Source organism: Tachypleus tridentatus, chromosome 12, assembly GCF_004210375.1.
Source record: "Tachypleus tridentatus isolate NWPU-2018 chromosome 12, ASM421037v1, whole genome shotgun sequence".
Taxonomy (NCBI): domain Eukaryota; kingdom Metazoa; phylum Arthropoda; class Merostomata; order Xiphosura; family Limulidae; genus Tachypleus; species Tachypleus tridentatus.
The window spans coordinates 22,079,552-22,104,008 of NC_134836.1; the positions used below are offsets into that span (position 1 = coordinate 22,079,552).

At 32.8% G+C, this 24,457-nt stretch overlaps 1 protein-coding gene across 5 annotated transcripts; it reads right to left on the reverse strand.

Annotated features, from left to right (window-relative positions):
• Window positions 1-1,449: 1,449 nt before the first annotated feature.
• On the reverse strand, window positions 1,450-23,953 carry LOC143235143 (actin-related protein 2/3 complex subunit 1A-like). 5 transcript variants are annotated; one of them, XM_076473004.1, is made up of 12 exons: window positions 23,799-23,953; window positions 21,788-21,875; window positions 21,060-21,211; window positions 19,872-19,977; window positions 18,268-18,385; window positions 16,672-16,731; window positions 14,208-14,314; window positions 12,483-12,585; window positions 9,470-9,545; window positions 8,110-8,213; window positions 6,681-6,867; window positions 1,450-5,731 (listed from the first exon to the last, which is right to left on the reverse strand). In XM_076473004.1, exons 2-12 carry the CDS (start codon window positions 21,849-21,851, stop codon window positions 5,693-5,695), a joined length of 1,116 nt encoding a protein of 371 aa, XP_076329119.1. In that variant the 5' UTR covers window positions 21,852-21,875; window positions 23,799-23,953; the 3' UTR covers window positions 1,450-5,692. The 5 variants fall into 5 exon arrangements, with proteins under 5 accessions (XP_076329119.1, XP_076329117.1, XP_076329120.1 ...); XM_076473002.1 differs by having other exon boundaries at window positions 1,450-5,926; XM_076473005.1 differs by having other exon boundaries at window positions 22,459-23,835.
• Between the last annotated feature and the right edge of the window lie 504 nt (window positions 23,954-24,457).

Sequence of the window (24,457 nt, forward strand, 5' to 3'; positions counted from 1 at the left end):
ACAAAAATTTCACTGAAAGATTGCGTTTCGTATCCATCTTGAATACAATAAATCAATGCTACGCAGTGTTCAACTTCACAAGGATGTTACCCACTGTGGTACCATATCAATGGTGAAAACATTTACCTTTTAAACTACAGTGTTTATATTTACAGTGATGTTGTCAACTGTGGTATACACCCGTGGTAAAAATTTGGGCCTTTGAAACATGGACCAATACAATTTCTGTAACTCATGTTTAATTTACGTTAACAACAGTGATGTATATTCTAATGCAACCATTAAAACTGAAGGGCAAAAACCATTCTCTGAAATATTGTATCCATATCAAACTGTTCATTAAAGAAGGATGGATAAGAATTCATGGAACCATGAAATTTTCAAAACTCTGATTCAACTAATTGCTGATGGCAGTGTTTCCAAAAGCGTAAAACCTTCTCTTCCCTCGAGTACCATGAAAACGATGTTTGTTTCGAGCCCTTGACCTGTTACATAAAGATTTCTCTTCAAGTAATTCAGTTGAGAAGAAACAGATCACAATGAACCTACTCATTTAGGCAATTTTCACATAACAGTTTCATCTATAGAAAAAGGGATTCAATGTTTGTTTTGTGCAGATGTTAAAGAATGAAACAGAAAGAAAATGTATTTTTTTAAAACAAAGTTTAAAACTGACTTTTAAGACGACCAGAACTATTTGGCTTATTACCTTTTGTAAAACCAGTGCTAGCACTAGGTTTATCACAGAAAGCACAAAATAAGCTTCACTTTCACCGTTATTTACAGTTCGGTCTTGCACACAAACACGTTGTTCAACAGGCTTCACAGTTGACTCCCCTCTTGGTCTTAAAAATAATAATTATAGTCCTGTTTAAAACTTCAAAATACTAATTTTATGTGGGGATATATAAATATGTTTTCTTTGCAAGTTTTAGAAATGGTACAAAGATCTTTGTTTTCAATGAACACGTACGCATACCCTTTGACTAAAACAAGCTGGTATTCACAGCTCATTTGGTATTTCAATTTCAAGTAGCTTAAGCCACACATGGTCAAATCTAAATGACCAGATCAGAGATCCTGCAGATTCAGGCACAGTCATCCCTAATTTAGAATTTCTGATCATGATGTGGGCCACTAGGTGGAGACACCTTCTGCTTAGACGGCTAATTTTTAATTAAATAATGGGATTAATAATATCCATCAAAGCTAAACCTTGAGCCTTCCAATCCACAGTCCAATACATTCACCACCAATCCACACCCAGCCTTTGATAGTTCATTAAGATGCAAGAAGAAAACCATAGTTCTTTAATCGATAATACAAGTAGAAACAAGTACTTAATTTTTTATAAAGTTTTAATTTTATAATATATCAATTAAAATTCTAAACTGCATCTGTTAGCCTTACCCCACCACTGAACAAACTTCAATGTAACTAAAATAAAGCTAGAATAGAAAATAATTTTTATTTGCAAAAGAGGTTCGTCTACAATAATTAATAATTGTTGTGGAAAAAAATACCTCCATTCCATTTTACAGAAACTAGTTGAATAAATTCTTTAGTCATATTTCTTCAATTGAGATAAGCTAAAATACAATAATCAAAGCTTAATGTTAAAGAAGTTATATAAATGTAACAAGGCAATCACAGACACAAATTAAATATTGCATTTTATAACATGTATAATCACTTGAAATTACCAACATTAGTCAAATAATATCTATTTTGTTGAAAATTCATCTCCATTAAGCATTCCAGAATATTTTAAAAAGTGTCTTATGATTTCCTGAACAATCACTACTATAGTTACAAGCTGGTATTAAAACTGAAATTAAATTGGTACTTAGAATTAATCAATTCAGCCAATTGTTGGAGATCAATGGAGTTATTTACAACAAAATAATGACATACTTATATCAGCTTGTTTACATAACATGCACACATAGCAAAAATATTCTAAACCTGTTTAAGTAATTATTTCTGCACATAAAAACAATTAAAAAATAAAGTCAATTGTTTTATGTGATTTAAAAAAAAACACCAAAAATAAGAGAATTAAAGACAGTGAATGAGCAAGAAAAGTGTTTCGATCTTAACACGAAATTGGATAAGAAAAAGCCTGACTTGATCAGGTTCTTCAGAACAATACAGAAAACAGGACCATGTTGTGGTGTTTGGAAGAAAATAGAAACAAATTAACATGAAGAGGAAAACTTGTGTAGCAAATCTTTCACATCATTTGAAAATTTAATTTCTACATCTTTCTTTTATGTACAGTTTCTGTGACTACCTGAAATGAAATTTACTTATGATTTCTTTCTGTTTCAAAAATAAGAGTTGGTAGACAGTTTTGTTGACAATACTTTGTCACTGTTTTTCCTGTCACTTTAACATGTATACAGTGACCCCGAAATCTGAGAGTTACTTTTATCAAAGAAAAATGTATGCTTGTGAACTCGAAAAGTTTCAGCATTTGACCACATAATTCTAGTAAGTGATTTGCAAAAATATTTTTAAACAAGAACAAAACTGGACCACTAAGTAGTAAGAATAGTTTAATAAATACACTGTTCTGTTACCCAGAGTTGGGTGTACTGGACTGGAATGATTACCTGTGTACATCAGATACAAGTAGGACCTCCATTCCTAGATGAACAGATAATATGTAGTGCTGTGTTACAAATGCACACAGAGATCCAGATATACATACCCCTTGTAGCTCACAGTTAGGTAGATCTAATATCAACTTGAATAATAAAAGACACAACTTATAAATTATTGAACATTTAAAACCTAGTTGGCTTCTATTGATATGAATAGGTTATCCTATTTAAATCAATTTAAATAATGAACCCATAGAATTCTTTCTTTCTTAAACATAAACAAATATCAAAAGGATACCAAAAATTCTGTTTAAAATTAAGCTTGTTAGTTGGTCACTCTCCCCCTTCTAACTGCTTCAATAAATTGTATCACTTTTAATTTAGTGTCTTAGGTTATAAGATTAAGACATAGAAGTCCTGTCAACATACATGAACCACTTTAAGAATCATCAATTTAAATGGCAACAAAAAGAACCAAAAATGTTATGTTTTACTGAGCCTGTATCACATTATAAAATCAAATGGAGAAACCCAGCCTATTAATACGATTACTCTAAGAATCAGAGACTTAAATGATATCAAAGTTCAACATACAAAGAAAAGTTCAAGTATCAAAGTTACTGTATACTTCTAACCTTTAGTTTTCAGGAATTTTCAAAACAGTACAAAATTACACAACTACTTTGGCCCACATAAACAAAAAGTAAAACAATCTACATTACCAGAAAGTTATATCCAAAAGTGAGGCAACAGTTGCATAGACCATGTTTCTAGTTCGAAGTAAATAAAATTAACTAAACATAACTTGGAGAGCAATCCCTTTAAGTACTGGTTAAACTTGTGAAGTACAAAACGAACCAAACTTTGCCACAATAGTGGTCACTACTTCTGTTATTCTACAAAAATAAGTTAACCTTTTGGCACGACAACTTTATTTGATAACAGATGTCATTCTGAAACTTACAAGATATTAAACAAGGTTAATACTGAAGCACACGAGATAATCTGATGGATATAATGAAACACCATACATTTTAAAATGAACAAATTCCACACCCGTTTATCATACACCTGTTTTGTTTATGTAAACATATTTTGGGCAATTAAGCGAGATTTTGTGCGTACCATGCAAGAAACACCAGCACACAAGAATTAGATTAAAACAACTTCTTTGACCAGCAAACACTTTTTAAATATATGCAGCATACGATGAAAGAAAATCGTTGTTGTGCATGACATAAGGACAGCAAATCTCCATCAAATTCAACTATCCCACCTGAAATTTGTTTCTAAACATTTGGAGAAAACAGTCACTTGCAGAGGGTTTATTTAATTTGAAAGATTTATTATAATCACAGAAATACTTTAAGTCTAGTAGTGGCAGTGAAAATGCTTTGTTACAGTTTAAATATTAATTCTCAATGTAACTTGCTTTTACTGTGGACACATTTTCATCTCTTCAATGAAGAATTACCTGGCATTAATGTCACTGAATGTTCAATATTTAAAAACATGCTTTCCACACAAGGATAAACCTGAAACCTTCTCTACAGGATATACTGATGTTAATCTACTAATGTAACAGTTTGTTACACGTGGTGAAAATGCCAGTTACTCTCTCTGTACTACTGTAATACTTACTTTTGTTTCTGTTAGTGGATTTCAAACAACACAACATTAACTGTTGAAATTCTAAACTTGAACATATCTCTTTGGTAGTTAACCAGTAACTGTTTACTGGTTACAAAAATACACAGATTACCGAAATCTGTAACAACTCCAAAATGAGAAAATGTCAACTTAGTTTCTTTTATTTATCAGTATTTGCTACTAAGAACAAAGTTTTCTTAAGATAAATCTGAATAAATATTTAGTAATTATTATTAGTCCTTATAACATTTTAGTAACATATATATTCCACAGACAGGACAAACTTTGAAATAATAATATAAAAGCGTGGATGATATCAAACATTTTCTTATTTCAAAAATTTCAAACAACAAAAGATAACATAATGCAAAGTCTCAAACCAAAATAGGTTACTTCAAGTAAATGTCCCATTAAGGGATGTTATTTAAAAATTGATAATTTGACTTTGTTGCAGCTATTGAAAAACAGATTTGGATTTAACTTTGATATAATTTCAACTGTTTATCAGGGATCAATGTTGACTTGCTACTTTTGTATATATTTTTTATCCAAACCTTCGTAAAAGCATTTCGTTCCTATTCGCCGTGCCAGTTGCACTGAAATTTGACAGTTGGTTTATAGTTACTAAGGTCATATTAGGTTTAACAAAAAGTTCTGTTTCACTCGAGTAAATTCCTCTATTAGTTAGTATACCAATAAATGAATTGAAACAACTTATATCAAATGATAGAAGTATGAAACACTGCCCAGCACCAGTCCATTAGACAACACATTACTCAAACTAGTTGAATAAATTCAAAACAACAAATAAGAAAAATCACACACTAGTTTTCATCACATCCTAATTTGATGAACATAGAACTATTTAAACTATCCTTCAAAGATCTGTGTGTTCATATATCCTCCTAGACAAACACAAACCAAAAATTTTATAGGAATTATCAGCTAGTAAACAAAAACCAAAATAATGTTATACCTGAAATAATTATCAAGTTTCAATAACACTGACCCTGTTCCTTATTTTAGGTTACTACAGAAAGTATACAAAGATATCTTTACCAACAAGTAATGCTCTAGAATCTTACTAAAACAAGCCTTGAACTTTTAGAGAAATTCCTGAAGGAAACAAATCCAAAATATTTACTGAATATAAAAGTCTCTACTGAGACCACTGTACATTCTACAGGATTGTAAGCTCATGTGATTATACAAGTAAATCTATAATCTTCAACAAATGTGGCTCCACTAAACCATTTTATCTGTATATCAACAGTTTTCTATGTTAGATTATAATGACACGTGCCTGTTTCAAGTTGGGTTGCATAAACTCTCATAAAAAAATGAGAGGGGAGGAACAAAAAAGTGTTACATGAATGAGAGTGAACCATTCGTCTCCATTGGCATGTCTTTCATAACAGGTTTTCAAGATGATATGTTCATCGAATCCTTAAACCAGTCATGGTGGCTTCTAACGTCTGTTTAAAGAAAGTATGGTGAAGTTACATTACTATTTGTACAGAATTTAACCTAACCTAAAGGTGGTCAATACAGCAGCCTCATTGGCTAAATAAAACTAAATTAGATCAAATATAAAATGATTTAATTAAGCCAATCTCATCTTGATCCATCAAACATTTCTTTTCATACCATACTGTAACAATGTGATTCAACTGAAATAGAACATAATAAAACAAGCTTTAGAAAAATAAACATAACTGTTACTTGTATTGTATGCTGCTCAAAAACAGTTTCTTCTAGCAATATATTACCAAGTTAAGCCTTTTATCAATTTGTTCTGAGCCATACACAAAGCAACACTGAACTGGAAGCCACGTTGGTTTATACAGTTGATAAAAGCTTTAACTGTGTGTTTAGATCACTAGACAATGACTTTCCAGAGCTGAGATACAAGCAACTATATAACACCAAGTTACAGGCCAATACTCAATAGAACTATAGCTATATTGAAGTTCAAAACAGTAAAAATTTCTTGAAAACTTTCTTTCTAAATGGATGAATGTGACATATTAGTATCAGACAGAATTCTCAAACATTTATGTTTTCATTAAGTAAAAAAAAAAAAAATCAAAATTAAAGATTAAAATAAAAATTATACATAAAATTAAATTTTTATTAAATAAATTTCAGCTCTGAAGTATATATTTTTTTCTTAAATGTGTGCAAGAACAGTTACAAGTAATTTATAAAAACTTTTCTAAAAATGGTAAGTTTTCCCTCAAGGTATCCACATACCAATGATAGAGTTGAAAAAGTAGGTGTAATTTCCATGGATACTATATAATATCTGCTCTTCATCAAGGTACCTTGGTATCGTAGGTTAATAAGTGTTCTTACGAATACTGTACCTGACCTCTCAGTAATAACTATAAATAATTTTACCCTACACATTTGATCTTTCCTTACCTCGATATCCCAGATAACTAGTTTTCCATCCAGACCTACAGTGCTGAACTTAGTGACCCCAGTTTTTCCAACAGAGTGAACACGTGAATCTGTGATAGAATTCTGGTGAATGCTGTCCAAAGCAGTATCATCAACAGATCCATTACTAACGGCACACTTGTCCATGTCTCGAAACTTCCTCATTGCACTAACAAAAAATAAATTTACATTTTTTTTTAACTACCTCACACCAAAAATATCCAAAATGAACAAATACTGTTTTCAAAAGAATATCACCTATATTTATAACAAAATTAGCCAATCACAGCTAGAGAAATAAACACAGGTTAAAACCACCTTAACACAGTCAAGTACAGTATCAGTCAGTAACTTTTATGTTGTTACGTCAACCAGTTAGGCTCTCTTATATAATATTAGTTTCTCATCTCAATGCAGCAAACTACTGAACATTGTAACATAATCTTAATATTTTATGAAAGACCCACTAGTGATGAAACCATTCCATATCTGAGGAAACTGGTGTGGAATGAGAGACCAACCAGTGATAAATCCATTCCATATCTGAGGAAACTGGTGTGGAATGAGAGACCAACCAGTGATAAATCCATTCTTATAGAATAGGAATAGAGAGACCAATTTTTCAACAGAACAGTTCAATAGTTGATGAAATGTTATGTAAATGAATGGCTTCCAGAATATACAAAACAAATACTTCATATAGGTTACCATGCACTGAAAGGGGTCAACCCAAGTAACCTAGTGGAAAAGCCATTTACCCATCCAATCGGCTGAATAAACTAGAGCTCATTAGAATTATAACTCAGTATCACAAATAATAAAGTCTGGATCCACACTAATGAAATATTTCCATTTAAGTGGACACTAGTACCCATTAAATTTTGTATTGTTCCATTAGTGTAGATTTAAACTTTATTATAAGTTACCTTAAGTGGCTTTGTTTATCTGACTATTTTCTTGTATAATATATATTTTAGAATTTCTCTTTTAAAAAACTAAGTGACAGCTCAGTTTTTTATCACACAAAATAAAAAACGTTTGTAATCAGATGTCATAGTTAATTAAGTGCCAAGTGTTACGTGGCTGGTGTCAACTTCAAAATCAGCAGTTACATATAACAGAAATTTGAAAACAGATTAGTTTTGAGTCTACTATACACATTTACTCACACACTCACGGGTGAAATTCTGAAAAAAGTGGAGGTACTCAAGCTGGGTGAAGTGGATCAGTTTATGAAACATAAAAAACAACAAAGTAGCTCAAATAAGACTAGGAGCTAGTACTTCATTAAAAATGTTGTGGTACTGTATACTGGCAGAATTTCACACCTTCTCACACAAATAGATTAATACATTAAAGGAAGAGATAAAAACAATATTTACTAGTGATAAGATTGCTAAGAATAACAAACCTAAATCCATCCGTTTCCTTTTTCTGAGACTTTCCTAGCCTTTCAACAAATGACAGCTGACCTTGTTTGTTGTACTGGAAGACCATAGGACTACAATCATATCCCTGTGATAACAAGAAGTTGGTTACCTTAATTCGGTATTCAATCAACGTATCCAGTTGTTAAGCTTCTACGTAACTATCATATAATCTATGAGCACAATGAGGTAAATGAAGTTTGTGACAAAAAATAATTCTCACATTTATAAGACTATTATAACATTTTGTTGTTTGAACACTATAGCAACTTGACCAAAGTTCACCTTGTCAATTTACATGCGACAGTACAACTTTTTTTTCTTATCCGAGAAGCTTGATACCAAATTTTTCAAGATATACTCCATTTATAAACAAGTTGAAAATTACAGTTCTAAATGTGACAAGAAAAACTGAATTCCACTAGTGATAAAAATCTAGTGCCTAAATGTTTGTTTGTTTTTTGAATTTCATGCAAAGCTACACAAGAGGTATTTGCACCAGCTGTCCCTAATTTTGCAGTGTAAGACTAGATGGAAGGCAGCTAGTCATCACCACCCACCACCAACTGTTGGGTTACTCTTTTACCAATGAATAGTAGGATTGATTGTAACTTTATAACACTCCCACAGCTGAAAGGGTGAGTATGTTTGGTACGACAGAGATTCGAACCCGCGACCCTCAGATTATGAGTTGAACTCCTTCACCCATCTGGCCATGCCGAGCCCCAAGTGCCTAAAATAATATACATAAAACATGACAAACAAGGGCTTTAAAAACATTTTTAGAACAGGATGCTGCAAGTGTAGAAAAAAAAAAGTTAGTTCCTTATCATGTCAACAAAGCATTTAAAATTAAGAGTAAAATTACTTTTCTTCAGTTGGTGACACAGAAGAACAAAAAAGATTAAAGAATGCCATAACAAATCACTTATCATAACCATCCCTTACCCTATCATACAGATACTTTATATTAATATCCCGTGACCTTCCCTTATCCTAACATACAGATACTTTACATTAATATCTCACGACTGTCCCTTACCCTAACATACAGATACTTTATATTAATATCTTTTAGCTCTCTGCTCCTCCTATGAATTTTTCTGTTTTATAGTTTCTGGCAGGATAAAAGATTTAATGTTTCTACCTTCACGTTACTAAGAATTATTACATTATATTTATACACTGTAGTCAATGTACTACAAATACTTCTCACCAATTCATTTACTAAGGTTTTTAAGCAACTGTCTCCAGGAAGACAAAATATGAAACCCAGCTACAATTTTGTGGGTAAACTGGATAAACATCACCAAAACTCATGTATATCATATTCAATTTACTCACTGCAGCCACTATGCTGTCCTCAGAACTCCACAAACACGTGATAAAAGGCAAGTATTGTGTTCTTAGAGTAACCAATCTATGGATGAAACCAGAAATGACACAAATCAGCTTTTGTTTAAAGCAAATAAAGTACAAAAAACAATATCACATACTTAGTACCTAGCAAATTATTACTGTGGAGTTACACTTACAAGGATGATTATTACATGTAATTATAAACACTGGGCTACTATCGATGTATGGATGTCCTCTTAACCTACTGAAAGTGTTATCAGTTTAACCATTGTCCACAAACAATACTACTACAGCTAGCTGTGCGTGTGTGTGCATGTATTTTAAGGACTAGAACCTCCATTTCCAAATTAGTTCCTTCTTTAGTCCAAAAGTATATTTACAACAGTCCATATTTTGTATAACATTTACTAGTGAACTATAATTTTAAGAAAAAAACAACAAAACAGTAATGAAATATTATACTAAAGATGTGATTAAAGGTTAGTTATCTGACGGACTGTTAAACCTAAAATACTTGACTTTTGATGAAATATTTAGCCCTTCTATTGGGTTAAGGAATAATTCGTGAGCGTTTTTTTCAAGTTAAAAAAATATATTCATAAATGAAACGCTTTCACAAAATATTTCATGTCATTTGGTAGATAATTTTTTGCTCTAATAGATAGTGTGTTTGATTTTCATATGTCTTTAATTTTTGCTTTCATTTTCAGCTGATTAAATGGAATGTCAAATGGACAAAATCGAGCATTTTCGACACCATCTGCTTTTCGCATTTAATTTCTTGCAATTTTGTTTAAAACAATGCATACTATATACCTAGGTATTACATGAAATAAAGTATCATAATAAATGTTTTGGGTGTAATGTGTTCATGCATTGAAGTATTGTATAGTCTTGCATGTAATACTTGAATGAAATTATTTAAAAACGCTCACGAATTATTCCTCAACCTAATACCTTCCAGCTCAGCCCTATGTCAAAAACAAGAAATTGCCAAAAGTGAAATTCCACAAAACAACACTGACCAATAGGAATGGTCAAAGTTTACTTTTTAATAACTGACAAATATGTTAATTAGCACATGAAATGTTAAATAACTATTTTCACTTGTAATAAGAGTTAACCACTCTTCTGGGCCTCATGCTGTGCAAATATATCAACCACAGCAATAAAATATTATTATATGCTTGTTCCTGGTCAAATGAAAGAATGGCTATCCCTTTCAGCAAGGTTTGAGACCTTTCTCTAGGTGTGAGAGGCTCTGTTCATAAGTGGGCTTTCACAAGCTATAACTGTGTATCAGGCAGGTCATTGGTTCCCAAAAGTGGACTTCTTGTCAGTTGGGACCGATCTAGATAACGTGGGCAGTTGTAACAATCATTTCACCCATGTGTGTATCACTGCTAATGCCTTGTAAATCGTCTTCTAATTAAGACCTTGTGTGCTGTAACTAAGCAAATCAGTTTTGATGTGAATAAACTTTAATAGAAAAGTTATGATACACACTTCCGAGTAAAACTTACATTTGGAGAACAAAAAAACAATAAAACATTATATTAGTAAGTAATATAAATAGTTTAATTCACTTTATGAAGACATACAAATAAACAAAATACACTTCATGGCCAACATTATGTGGACACCTGACCATCACACCCATATGTGCTTGTTGAACATCTCATTCCAAAACCATGGGTATTAATGTGGAGTTGGTCCTCCCTTTGCTGCTATAACAGCTGCTACTATTCTTGGAAGGCTTTCCACTAGATTTCTGAACATGGCTGTGAGGATTTGCTCCTATTCAGCCACAAGAGCATTAGTGAGGTTGAGCACTGATGTTGAGCAAGAAGGCCTGGCCCTGGCTTGCAATCAGCATTCTAATTCATCCCAAAGGTGTTTTATGGATTTGTCGGCCAGTCAAGTTCTTCCACTCCAACCTCAGCAAACCATATCTTTATGGACCTTTCTTTGTGCATGGAGCATTTTCATGCTAAAATAAAAGGGCTTTCCCCAAACTATTGCCACAAAATTGGAAGCACACTTTTCTCTAAATTGTTATTATATGCTTTAGCTATTAGATTTCCCTTCACTGGAACTAAAGAGCCTAGCCCAAATGAGGAAAAACAGCCCCAGACCATTATTCCTCCTCCACAAAATTTTACAGTTAGCACTATGCATTCAGGCAGGTAGTGTTCTCCTGGCATCTGCCAAACACAGATTCATCTGTCAGACTGCCAGATAGTGAAACATGATTCATCACTCCAGAGAATACGTTTCCACTTCTCCAGAGTTCAATGGCAGTTTGTTTTATACTACTCCAACCAACACTCGACATTGTGCATCGTGATCTTAGGCTTGTGTGCAGCTGCTCAGCCATGGAAACCCATTTTATGAAGCCCCTGATAAATAGTTCTTGTGCTGACATTGCTTCCAAAGGCAGTTTGGAACTTGGTAGTGAGTGTTGTAAATGTGGACAGACAATTTTTATGTGCTATGTGCTTCAACACTTGGCAGTCCCATTCTGTGAGCTTGTGTGGCCTACTGCTTCATAGCTGAGCTGTTTATGCTCCCAGACATTTCCACTTCACAGTAACAACAATTAACAGTTGACTGGGGCAGCTCTAGCAGGGCAGAAATTTGAAGAACTGACTTGTTGGAAAGGTGACATCCTATGACAGAGCCATATTGAAAGTCACCAAGCTCTATAGTATGGCCCATTCTACTGCCAGTGTTTGTCTATGGAGATGACATGGCTGTATGCTTGAGTTTATGCACATGTTAGCAATTGGTGTGGCTGAAATAGCCGAACCCACTAATCAAAAGGGGTGTCCACATACTTTTGTCCATGTAGTGCATATTGGATAAGTAAAATATTTTTTTTTTTTAATCATAGTTTTTGATTTGGAGGAACAATAGATTTGGAGGCTTTACACGTAAATAATTTCAAAACCAAAGAAAATTTAAAACTATAAAAACAAACTTTTATATTTTAACTCACTTCATGTCTGCTTCGGCATCCACAACTGAGATGGTACTGTTATGGCTCACCCAGGCAAGTTTGTTACCATTTGTGGAGAAACTGACACAGTGGATCCAGCCTCCTATTGATAACATTCACAACTAAACATTAAGAAGCTTTATTTGTTTTTGATATTGAAATTTAAAAAAAGTCTATTTTGAGTTACCTATAAGCAAATTAAGTTTACTAATATTTACCATCTAATTTCTCTTCACACTCAGATACATATATTTAAATTAGGCTTACTAAATAAACTATCAACGTTTTTAGTATCTAAATTCTCTTTATATTTGGATATTTCCAATTAATTTAGGTTAATTAACTAAACTTAGCTATATTAAGTATCCAGCATTTGAGAAACTAACATTTTTCCAAATAAACATAGTACATTTAAGCTAGTTACCAAATAATCACCCAACCAATGTTAGTTGGGACATAACAGGATGTGTTGTTTACCTGTTTCAATCTTTGAAGTTAATAACCATTAAATATTAATAGAATAATCTAACAGGACTTGCAGATGTCTGATGTGGCACATAATTGGAAGACTTGTCACTGGTTACAGTGAATGTTTCCTGTGTTACATTTAATGTTGCTGTTGTGAAGAGTTAATGTTGGCTGGCTGCAAGTCTCACCTACTGTTGTGAAGAGTCAATGTTGACTGGCTGCAAGTCTCACCTACTGTTGTGAAAAGTCAATGTTGACTGGCTGCAAGTCTCACCTACTGTTGTGAAGATGTTGGTTGGCTGAAAGACTCAGCTATTATTGTAAGTAGAATGTGGATCTAAATTCAGCTGACAGATATTAGTTAGAGACCTAGAACAGGTTATTCCAAGCACAAAGACATCTTATTAGATCAATACTTAATGATTATGGAGAAACAGAGGTAAGCACCCAAAGGCTCTTGTTACTGTTATTTTTAAATGAAACCTGGGATAGCAGTTTCTGGACAAACTATATACACCAAGCCTGAGTGAATGCCAAGAAAATAATTTGTGAGCCTAAAGCTATGTCCATCATGGAAAGTGTGAAAGAAACATACACTGCAATAATGCCAAGTAGCCAAATGTCTTTTTCACAGATAAACCAAAATTAAATCTGTAAAACAAAACTAGTTGTGATGTGATAGGTTTTAAGAGATACAGAAATGAGCATTAGCTGCTTTCTTCCACTAAGTAAGGGTTAATTTCTTGGTTGTTAGTATAAAACTGATGGTATAAGACAGCTATTGAGAGATTCCAGATGACAACCCCAAATGCTGGAGCTACAGGGAACATTTTCATCCTGAATGATGCAATGTTGGATCTCAGTCTTGACAGTGGATGATAATTTTAGTAGCATGACAATATAACCCTACTGATCATGCCTGTGGAAGAAATGCGATTACAATGGTTTTCACCACCGCTGATCCTTGAATCAGTTCCAGCTAACTTCGGAGAATAATGGTATTTAGATCCTGAAGCACCATCAATCCCATAATCTACAGCATGGATACTTGCTGTAGCACACATCTTGAAGTTGGAGTCCTTCATCCTACTTAAATACTTTGTTTCCCAGCAAAGGGCCCAGGTTTTCTTTCTGTTATTACCGTGTACACCTAATTCTTCGCTATATTACTAAAGTATTGCATTACATCTCCGTCTTCCTGGGATGGACATTTCCTAACTTGAGTTTATAAGTTAATTGTGTGTCCAGTAATCTTACCTCCAGCATTGGAAACTTCAGCCATAACGTTTCCGAAAGGCATTTTATTCCCCCATGGCGTAGGCTGAGGTTTTTGTTCTATTTCTTTTATGTATGCAGAAAATACCCTGTAAAAATATACAACTGTTTTCATTACATTCATCTTCAAAGACAAAAACAAGTAATACACACACTGCATGGCAGTTAATCCTATCAATATCGTGGAAAACCCTGGTCAATTTTATTCATCTCTAACAGCGAGGTAAAATGTTGAAACATTTACACACTGAAGTAGGTGATTTTATTTGTTGTATGGTTCTTGTTAAGGACAAACCTATATGATGAACCAATCATGTTGTGTCCCTCACAAGTATCGAAATCTAGATTTTCATGTTGTAAGCCTGCAGATGTATGACAGAGTCACAAGGGGGCTATAGTTGCTAACAAATGATGAACATTTCAGTACAGAAAGGGGTAAGAACAGTTTTGTTATTACAGACTAGAAACACACTGCTCAAATAGCAGGTACATTTTAATTTTTGCTTTTGATAAAAATTATTTACTACTCATCTAAAACTTTCTGAAGATGACAACTTAATTCACAAAAGTTTGTTTTTGAAATTTATTTAAACTCTGTTGATCTAACAGTTATTATAAATGTATTTGCATTGAGCTTGAAACTAATGAGTAGTAAAGTACAAAATCTAATAACTTTTGTCCAAAACAAGCTGCCTATACAGATCACACCAAAGCATAAAGCCAGTTATGAGTACAGTTAATTATGTGCACCATTCTTACTTATAGAACTAAAATGTTTTATTTTATTGGTTGAGGTTAACAAAATCTGTGGCCCTAAACCCTTTGATATCTAACAAGTTCTGACAAGCTTAGAACATTTAGATTAATCCTAAATCTATATCATAAATTAACAATGCAGAGTAAGCTAATGAAATGATGGAAAAGAAAATTCTACTTTAAAAAAATAACTGCTATAGAGGAACACCAAGTGAAATTTGTTTATGATGGACTGCAGGATTTCAGAAATGGCTCCTAACAGACTGTCACTGAATGATAAATTAGCTCTTGCATTACATGAATAATCATATAAAAACACTGGTGCAGCATTAACATTCTACCGATGTGAAACTCAGAAGCCTATGTAACAAGGCTTTCTGGAGTTGGACAAAGTTTAACAAACAGAATAAGTTGCCATGTGATCGTGTCTAAACTGTCACCACAACAGATACTATTCCATCACGTGACTTTGATATTTTTGCAACTTATAACAAGGTAATAATTTTCATTTTGAGATGGCACAGCCTGTAAACGTACTGACGAGGATATTGGGTGATTAGTGGACATTTTTTATATTCGCAATCTCCAGATCTCATATTCTAATGATTTTTTTTTGGAACCTATTGGTGTTTTGTGACAACATGCATGCTATCTTGACAAACAAGACATAAAACCAAGCAGATGCTGGTCAGATCGACATGAATGGTGAACATATTAACTACTATTGATAAATTTCACAAAATACCTTCTAGTGGACATTCATGGCACTGAAACCACTTTACTCATCATATCTACCAATAGGCAGAGTGAGCGAGCAATTAATACTGTAGGTGAAAACATTCTTAAAGTACAATGAACACATTTCAACATTACCTTTAGTAAGACGATATTAAACTAGTTGTTAAAATACCATCAATATCTACTAATCCATCATTGTAAACAGGCCTACATTACCATTACTGAGAAGAAACAATACTGAACAAGTTTTAATCATTTTTTGTTTTCAAAAGAATTTAGTGTATAGACATGTTCATAGCACATGCTTGTGAATTTAATACACAACATTAAAACTAAGCGTTCATGAACTCAGTGGCTCCATACTAAAGTAAAACACACAATTTGATTAATAGAGTACACAAGACATACTTGTGTCAAATAAATAATGAGATATCACATTCAGACTACATGAAAATCACCAAATTATTCGAGATAGGTGGTGTTTCTTCAATACCACATTTTGTTTCGGATAATTTTGCTTTATTTATAATTTTATTTTAAATATATAAACATGAGGGTAAGCAAATATTCAACAGCACTCACCAATAACTCTAACCAGACAGTGGAATTCACCCACAGCCTCATCCTGAAGTTCACAGCTCAATTTTGCAGCAATATAACACAAATCACGTAATCCAGATTTGTAGTCTAGTAAACTAAATGTTAGACTGTGCTAAGCTCAGCATACTGCCTTGATTCCTTACCAATGCCACCTCTGCGTACAGCCCAGATTACTTACCATTGCCAGCTCTGCATATAACCCTGATTACTTACCATTCCTAGCTCTGTTTACATCCCTAATTTACTTACCTCTATGTTAAGGAACTAATAAATGTTAATACTACAGACACTTACCAAACTAAGTTATCTTATTCTCTATTCCATCTACACATTAACACAAGTCATATCTTACCTGACTCTGAAGTCAGTTGACCCAGTTGCCAACAGTATGTTATTAGGATGCCAATCAAGGCTAAAAAATAAAGAATCAAAGATGAAATATACACACAAATTGCAAAATAAATGGATTTCACAACTTCTTTCAAATTTATTAGGTTGTTCAAAAAATAATGTCAGATTTTAAATTTTAAACTGTGATAAGAAATAAAAAAATCAAACAACTTTATTAATCAAAATAACAACCTAGTGAATCTATACACTTTTGCCAATGAGAAACAAGATTATTTATGTCACGATGATAAAACTCTGAAGTCCTAGAACTCAAAAATTCTTTAATGCCATTCTCTGCTACAGCTCTGTTGTTGAATTTTTTGTCCTGCAAAAAGTTGTCCAAATGGTTGAAATAGTGATAGTTGGTGAGCAACAGGTCTGGGGAGTAAGGAAGATGAGGCAATCTTTCATAGCCCAATTCACCGAGCTTCTGGAGTGTCATTCGAGCAACATGTAACCAATCATCATCATGATGAAAGATTAGTCCTCTTTGATTGATTAACGCTGCCATTTTTTCACACATCTGTATACGAATGTCTTCCAATTCTTGACTGTAAATCTCCACAGTGATATTCTGGCCCTGCTTGAGCAAGCTGTAATGGATAATGCCAGCCACAGACTATCATACAGTGACCATAATCTTTTGTTGGGGCAACTTTGCCTTTTGGAAGTCTTTTGGAATGTCATCACGGTTGAGCCATTGTGCATATAGCTTTCTGTTGCCGTAAAGGTCCAATTTTCTTCACCACGTGACAATCTGATCAAAAAATGGCCCATTTCTGTTGTGCAAAATCAGCATGGAGCACAGTTCAAAACAGCAATTTTTCCGATTTTCACTGTGCTCGTGTGAAACCCACTTGTCAAGCTTTTTCACTTTCCCAATTTGCTCAAGATGGTTCAAAATTGTAGATATGCCAACATCCAATTCTTGTGCCATTTTTCAAACAGTTTGGCCTAGGTTTCTTTCCACTAATACTCTCAGTTGGTCACTTTCAACAACAGAAGGATGTTCTCTGCCCTCCTTATCTTCAAGACTTACATTTTCATTTTAAAGTTTTGGACTCAACACTGTACTGTACTGTAAGAGGTGGTTCATTCATCCCATGCTTGGCTGATGATTTGAGCTGTGTGTGATTTATTATGAACAAGTTTGAATTCATGCAAAACAATGATGCACAACTTTTTTTCTTCATTAATTGTAAGGATGTGAAATATTGGAAATAAAGTTTTATAAAGAATAAAAGTAATAATGAATAGAAGAAACTTTAGTTTTTCAATGGTTTGTGTGAAGTTGTAAAAAAAGACTTTTTTTTTATCCCCATAAATGACTAAAATTTTAGTATAAAAATCTGCCATTATTTTTGAACAATCTAATAGTTCAGGAAAATACTGTTCCATTGTGAAACACAACAAAAAAGAATTACATGCAATAGTTATAACCTTAAAAAAACTAAAGTAACTATAAACAATGAGAGACAAATATGATATGGGCAAAATAAGCAAATTACTGAATTAGCTTTTACAGCAATGTGATCATAACAAAACTTGAAGAAAATACCTGGTAACAGTTGACATGATAGGTTTCTTTATGTGTTTGCTGACCCACCAATCATTTTCTTCCTCGAAATAACAAATTGCAACTAAAGCACCACCACTACCAACTGCAAACTTATTTTCTACAAAGAAAGTTTTTATTAATAAAAAGTGAGTGATAGCTAAGCATACGAATTATTAACCTCCATTAATTAATTACAATTTAACCATAACTTAGTATTATGCTATTCAGTTAACCATTTAACTTGACAATGAGTCCAACATTTGTGAGCTTGCGATGTTGTACATATTACACTAATTATTATTAGTCAACTTTAGACATTTCTAATCATTACATTAAATCTGGCCTAGGTTTCATTCATTTTTACACTAAGTAAATATTTAAGACACAATTAATATTTTTAACACTAATTTCATTTCTTTGTTTTTTCTTTATGCAGAGAGGGTTAAGGTTGAAATCAGAGGATTATCTTGTTTACAAGTCACAACTGCCTTTTCTTTTATATGTTAACTTTGAATGCTACATAGATCCATTACAATATATTAAAAACAAATTTTAAGTCTCATCCTATCATTACAATTCATGTTGCCATGTTTGGATGTCTTAAAAATTGTCCTACAATGTAGTTTCTGTTGATGAAAGGCTTTGTCATAAGACAGCCATGTCCAAAGCACACCCCTCCTACCTGCAGGCTTTTAATAATTCATTAACATTTGCCCAAATAGAGATCCTTCTTGATTAAGTCATACTGATGCCTAAGGTATGTAAATGGTTTTAGTCATTAATATTTGTGACTGTGGATTCTCACCCGTTACATTATGTTGCACTTTGTTTAGCACAGCTGGAGTATGACTTGCTGCTGGTCTACTTCTAAATGGTCATGGTTCTCCAAGTTAATACATTTTATACTGTTTTAAATGCTAATAACTATTATAATAGGTATACTCTTCTCTGAAATTGTATACCCTGGTATGAACACACCTTTAGGATCTGTATATAAATATTCTCCCAAAATTAATCAGTTTCAGAGAGTATCACACTACCTATGAAACGCCAAACAATGCCAAGGTGCATTCATGAACCATGTTATTCTGCCACAACTTTGTATCGGCTGTTTCTTTCACATGACCTTACGAACAGCATGTTCAAGATAACTTTAATATAATATACTCAATCATCTATACATGCTCATTAATCAACAAATGATACATTATGATTAATATAAAAAGAGATATTTTACTAAACTGGACTGTCAACAAAGCACAAAACAGACTTAATTTGTAGGACCCAGGGAAATGCTGGAACCTGACACTAACTTCACATGTGACTAGAATAAAAGCAAGCAAAACTCACCATAGCAGCAAGTGGGGAATTATCATAGTAAATTTGTTGTACATTTACACAAATGTGTACTACATTACCTTCATCCACTATTTGTAAATAAGAACTGTGTTCTCAGCAGTTTTAGAAAATTATAAACAAGAAAAGAGCACAGAAAGAAACATTTAAGTTTATTAAAAATAAAAGGGTAGGAAAACCTAATCACTTTGTTATTATGTATGTTTTAGAACAGTAAGCTAGGCTATAGGTTTATTACTGTAGCTTACCACGTGGTGACCATCTTACACAGGTGGCAGCTCGATTGCTTCGTAATAACACTAAAGTAGGTTTCCATTTACCATCACACTGTGTCCAAACATAAGCATTTCTGTCCTGGAATATGAAACACCCAGAGATTAGACAATGTAAAAAATATATATACATATATAGCAACAACATAAATTTTGAAACATCTCAACATTAACCAAAACTTAATATCACACCACAACAGGACTGCTTGAATAAATGTTTTAATGACAAAATTATGTCTCTTTTACTAAGCATGTCATATTTAGAGAATAATAAAGCATTAATTGTTTTTTCTAGAAAAGTTTTTTTCTCAAAATTTTTAACTTTTAAATTTATATTTTGACTTCAATGCTTGTGGTAAAGTCCCCCCCATCATGTCCTTGTTTTTTCTCTTATTTCTTCATCATCATAAAGTAATATCAAAATTGTTCTTTTCTCATCATCATTCTGTCACTCTGGTTCAGCATCCATATCCACTCTAATTTATTTTACCATCTTCGTTTCTTTTTCTAGTTTAGTAGTTCCCAACCATTGGCCCGCTCAGAGATTTCAGTGTTCTGTTTCCGATGACTGAAAATAAGCGTTTTAAAATACAGCTACTGAAGTAAATAGTTTTACAATGTAATTTAAAAACATTTAAAGCATAAATATTGTATGAAATTGTCCCTGAGAGTTTGGGTCTGGAACTACATGGTCCTCATGTGGGATACCACTGTTCTAGTCCACACCATGTACTAAAACAAATATTTTCAAAGATTTAAGTTTTTATCTATAACTTCTTTATGACCTGTTTCAAAATGTTAAAAATTGACATTAATGATTCGGGCCTAACAATTAATACTGTTTTGTCCAGGCTCTTGGATCTCATTTGAATCTTGGTTCTATCATCTGAGAAAGATTCAGAGGAGGGCTATTAAATGGTCATCTTTATTGGAACAAGTTAGATTTCTTAACCTATATTATCTTCATTAAAGTAACAGTTGATTTTATTAACCTGCTCATACTAAAACTTGAATCTCATGTCATTTAGTTTTACACAAAAACAAACAAACTTAAAACAACAATTTTAATAAGTAATATTGCACTTTATTTTTGAAGGAAAAGGATATATATAACATATGCAGCAACTATAGAAAGAAATAGAAAGTTAAAAGGGTGATGTTTACTGCTGAACATGTAACAATGCGATTCGTGTTCGGAGCCCAATCCATGCTCGTAACTCGAAGATCATGTTGTGACAGTAATTCTGGCTCGGTCCATTTCTCACTAGCTTTTTTATAAATGAGGACCTTGTTGTTATTTGGGGATAAGGCCAACTCTGTAAGACAATGAATTTTAGCTATGAGAACCTTTACCATTAAATTGCTTTAATTATTTACAATAAGTAAGAAACACATGGAGTGTGATAAGTGAGAAACCATTTAACTATAATACCTTAAAAACTATTCATTCTACGAAAGTGAAACTTCACAAGAAGAACAGACAGAGCACAGGGTAGTTTAAGACTGTCAAAGATGTTCAGCATACAGTCAATCTCTCTCACTAAGTACGTTAAGCCTATTCCTAGGTGAGGTTACTATAAGAACCTTCTAATCTGGATAGCATTCACCGATTCATGCAGTGTCCAGCATGTTAACAAACTTTTTGTCATATTATTAATCTCATATTTTTTAAGAGAAATAAAAGCAATACTAACTTATACAGAAAGTGCTTCATGTACACAGTAAAGTGAGGTTTGTGCTACATCCAAACATTTCTCATAAAACAAATCTCAACATACCTCAATTAATGATTTGTTCCTTAGAAAAAGTAGTTTACAAGATATAAACATTATAATTATTTATAATTTGTTTGTATGCTCTCTACTGTTAACAACGTGACACGTGTTACTTACGAGATTTGTCTTTGCTCCATGTGTGACACGAGACTGGACTGGACCCAAAATTGTGTACTTCCATATTCAGGAACAAGTCACTGCTCACCTTAAAAAAAAAGATAGGATACAGTCTATTTTGGATTTTAAGTCCAACATCAATTATGTACACAAGTTTGACTGAAGAGGACACATGAGGATGCTAAAACTTGTTTCTATATAATTTGTTGTTGTTGCAGATTTAAACTATAAAGCTACTTTACACAGTACATGTATCTAGCTACAAAAAAATATGTTCTTTATTTTGGTGTTTCTTCAGGTGGTAGCTGGAAATTAAATGTTTTCTACATTATGTCGGTTTACCCATTACTTACTAACTGTAGTGATGGTTAAAAATGCTTTCTACATTACATCGGTTTACCCATTACATTATCTTACCCAACTCTGGATTTTTTCTAATAAATTGCAACCAATCATTTTATTTTGCTAAGGTAAGAAATAAAACATTATTATAAGCCCTGGACAACAGGGAAGCACAGAGTCCTTCACAATATTAATTATTTAAAAATTTTTCTGGGAAAGCTTTAGGTGAAATTAATCAGGAAAACAACTGAGCATAGCTATTACAATATCTGAAACACTTTTTACAAAATGCATGTCAACTTTTATCAACTCAATTAGGTTGTACATACATGAATATCGAGTCCAAGTTCATGCAGAGTACTGTTTCATTCTGTAAGGAACTAACAAGACTTTGCTTAAATGTTGTGTTCAGTTCAGATAGGATACTGGTTGGGTTCAGAGAAGGACTGTCAGAACAATTCATGGTTTATCAAAGAGTAGAATTATTCAGGGGTGGGAGGCATTATAGAGATATTTAATATTTTTATAAACACAATAACAGTACCTGCAAGCATTAAGACCAGACATGATACAAGTTTCTCGAGTCCTAGATTCTGAAAAATTATGGAGTTGGAGACTAGAGACACATTCTAAAGATGAGGGCTGAATACAGTAAAGGATTTTTGTGTTTATTGTAAGTAGTTTGTATTAAGTTGATTGTAAAATAGTGAATAGATTGCATGCAACAAACTGCCTCTGATCCTAATATTATTAAACTTAGTCAAAATGTTATATAATCTTTTTCATGGACTATGTCTTGCTGTATAGTCCTTCTTTCATGAAGCAAAAGTGAAATAACAGATTTTTAGTACTTAAAATACATTTGTTCATTTACATAGATGTCTAATAATTCTTAATATTTCTGTTATAGCTATGAAAACAAAAGTTCAGGTTTAAAAATATAACGGACGGTATATTAAAATGATGGATATTCTTTTCCAACCACTTCATCTACCATCAAGTGAACTTTGATCACAGATTTAAGATTAATTTCTTATACTTTTAAACAAATGGTTATTTGAGACAAACTTTAAACATGCCCAGCAACACCTAACAAACGTTGCCCATTATCTATACATATTATTATAATATAACAAACTAGTAATTTATCCTACACATAAAGCCAAAACTTGTACTAAAAATGGATTGCCTCAACTAAGATGTAAATTCAATAGAACACAAACACGTGCATAAATGTGTCATTAACTAACATTTTTTTCTTATACTTAACACACTTAGGCTTTTTAAGAAGTAATGAGATAGAACAAGATTTGTAATGTTATGCTCAAATTTTAAGGTAAGAGCAAATGCTTTTCTTTATTCACGCAAATCTTCACATAATTCATAATTCGTGAAGACGAGTTGATCATGTAGCTTATGGCAAGTTTAAGGCGGTAGAACACCCTACCGCAGCGGTACATAGCGGACAGAAATACGGTTAGGCCTAAGGGTGATACTATTTCTACTACTACCACTAATTGTTATAATTTTTTCAGGCCTAAGCCTAAATATCATTTCACGCTACTTGATTTCAGTTCTCATTTCATATAAAAGTACATATATCAAACTACGTAGAAATTATTCTTAGGTACCCAGAAAGCTTATACATAACTTATCGTATGCCACAGACCTCCTGCGTAATTGGGAACACGCCCGCTGCCTCTCCCCCTGCACAACGTCCGTCTTAAGACTGGGTTGCTTGGAGACAACCGGAAATGGTATTTTCTCATAATATACGTAGAGCAAAGTCTAAAACTTGACACACAAGTATCATTGAGTGACGCCGAATTTTGCGTGTTTGCTTACTTTTAAAGTTTGACAACAAGACAGGGTTGTTGTTTCTTTATCTGATGTGCTGCGTTACAAATATTTTAAATGAGTGAAGTGTAGAATAGCATTTATTTTAACTTAAATTTAAGTAAGTTAAAGTAAAAGAAGAGAGATAAATTTGAACGATAAAGCGAAACGCAAAGTAATGTTTTACTCATATATATGCAAAAACGGCTCGTTTGGGTTGAGAAAATATTTTACGTAGAAGAGCGAACAATTTCGACCTTCTTGCATATATATTTCTCTACAAGTGGGTTTTCTCGACATCACTAATGTTTTACTCAAATTAACAAAATTATTTCTCTTCTGTTATAACAACAAAATAAATATGAAAATAAACCCACAAATTTTATATCGATAATAAACTCTTATTTTAAATTGCCTACCTCTATGAATACCTCTAATTGCTTCCCCTATGAAATATAAACAATTATAAATTATTGAAAAATGATAATACGA

What these genes read in the sequence shown, in the direction of transcription:
- LOC143235143 (XM_076473002.1), bottom strand. Translation starts at nt 21,851, where the DNA reads ATGGAAGTACACAATTTTGGGTCCAGTCCAGTCTCGTGTCACACATGG. An exon ending in GATGCCGAAGCAGACATGAA is followed by an intron (nt 9,546 to 12,482) that starts GTGAGTTAAAAT and finishes TTTCATCCATAG; the next exon opens with ATTGGTTACTCTAAGAACAC. An exon ending in TAGTTATCTGGGATATCGAG is followed by an intron (nt 5,927 to 6,680) that starts GTAAGGAAAGAT and finishes GTTCTATTTCAG; the next exon opens with TTGAATCACATTGTTACAGT.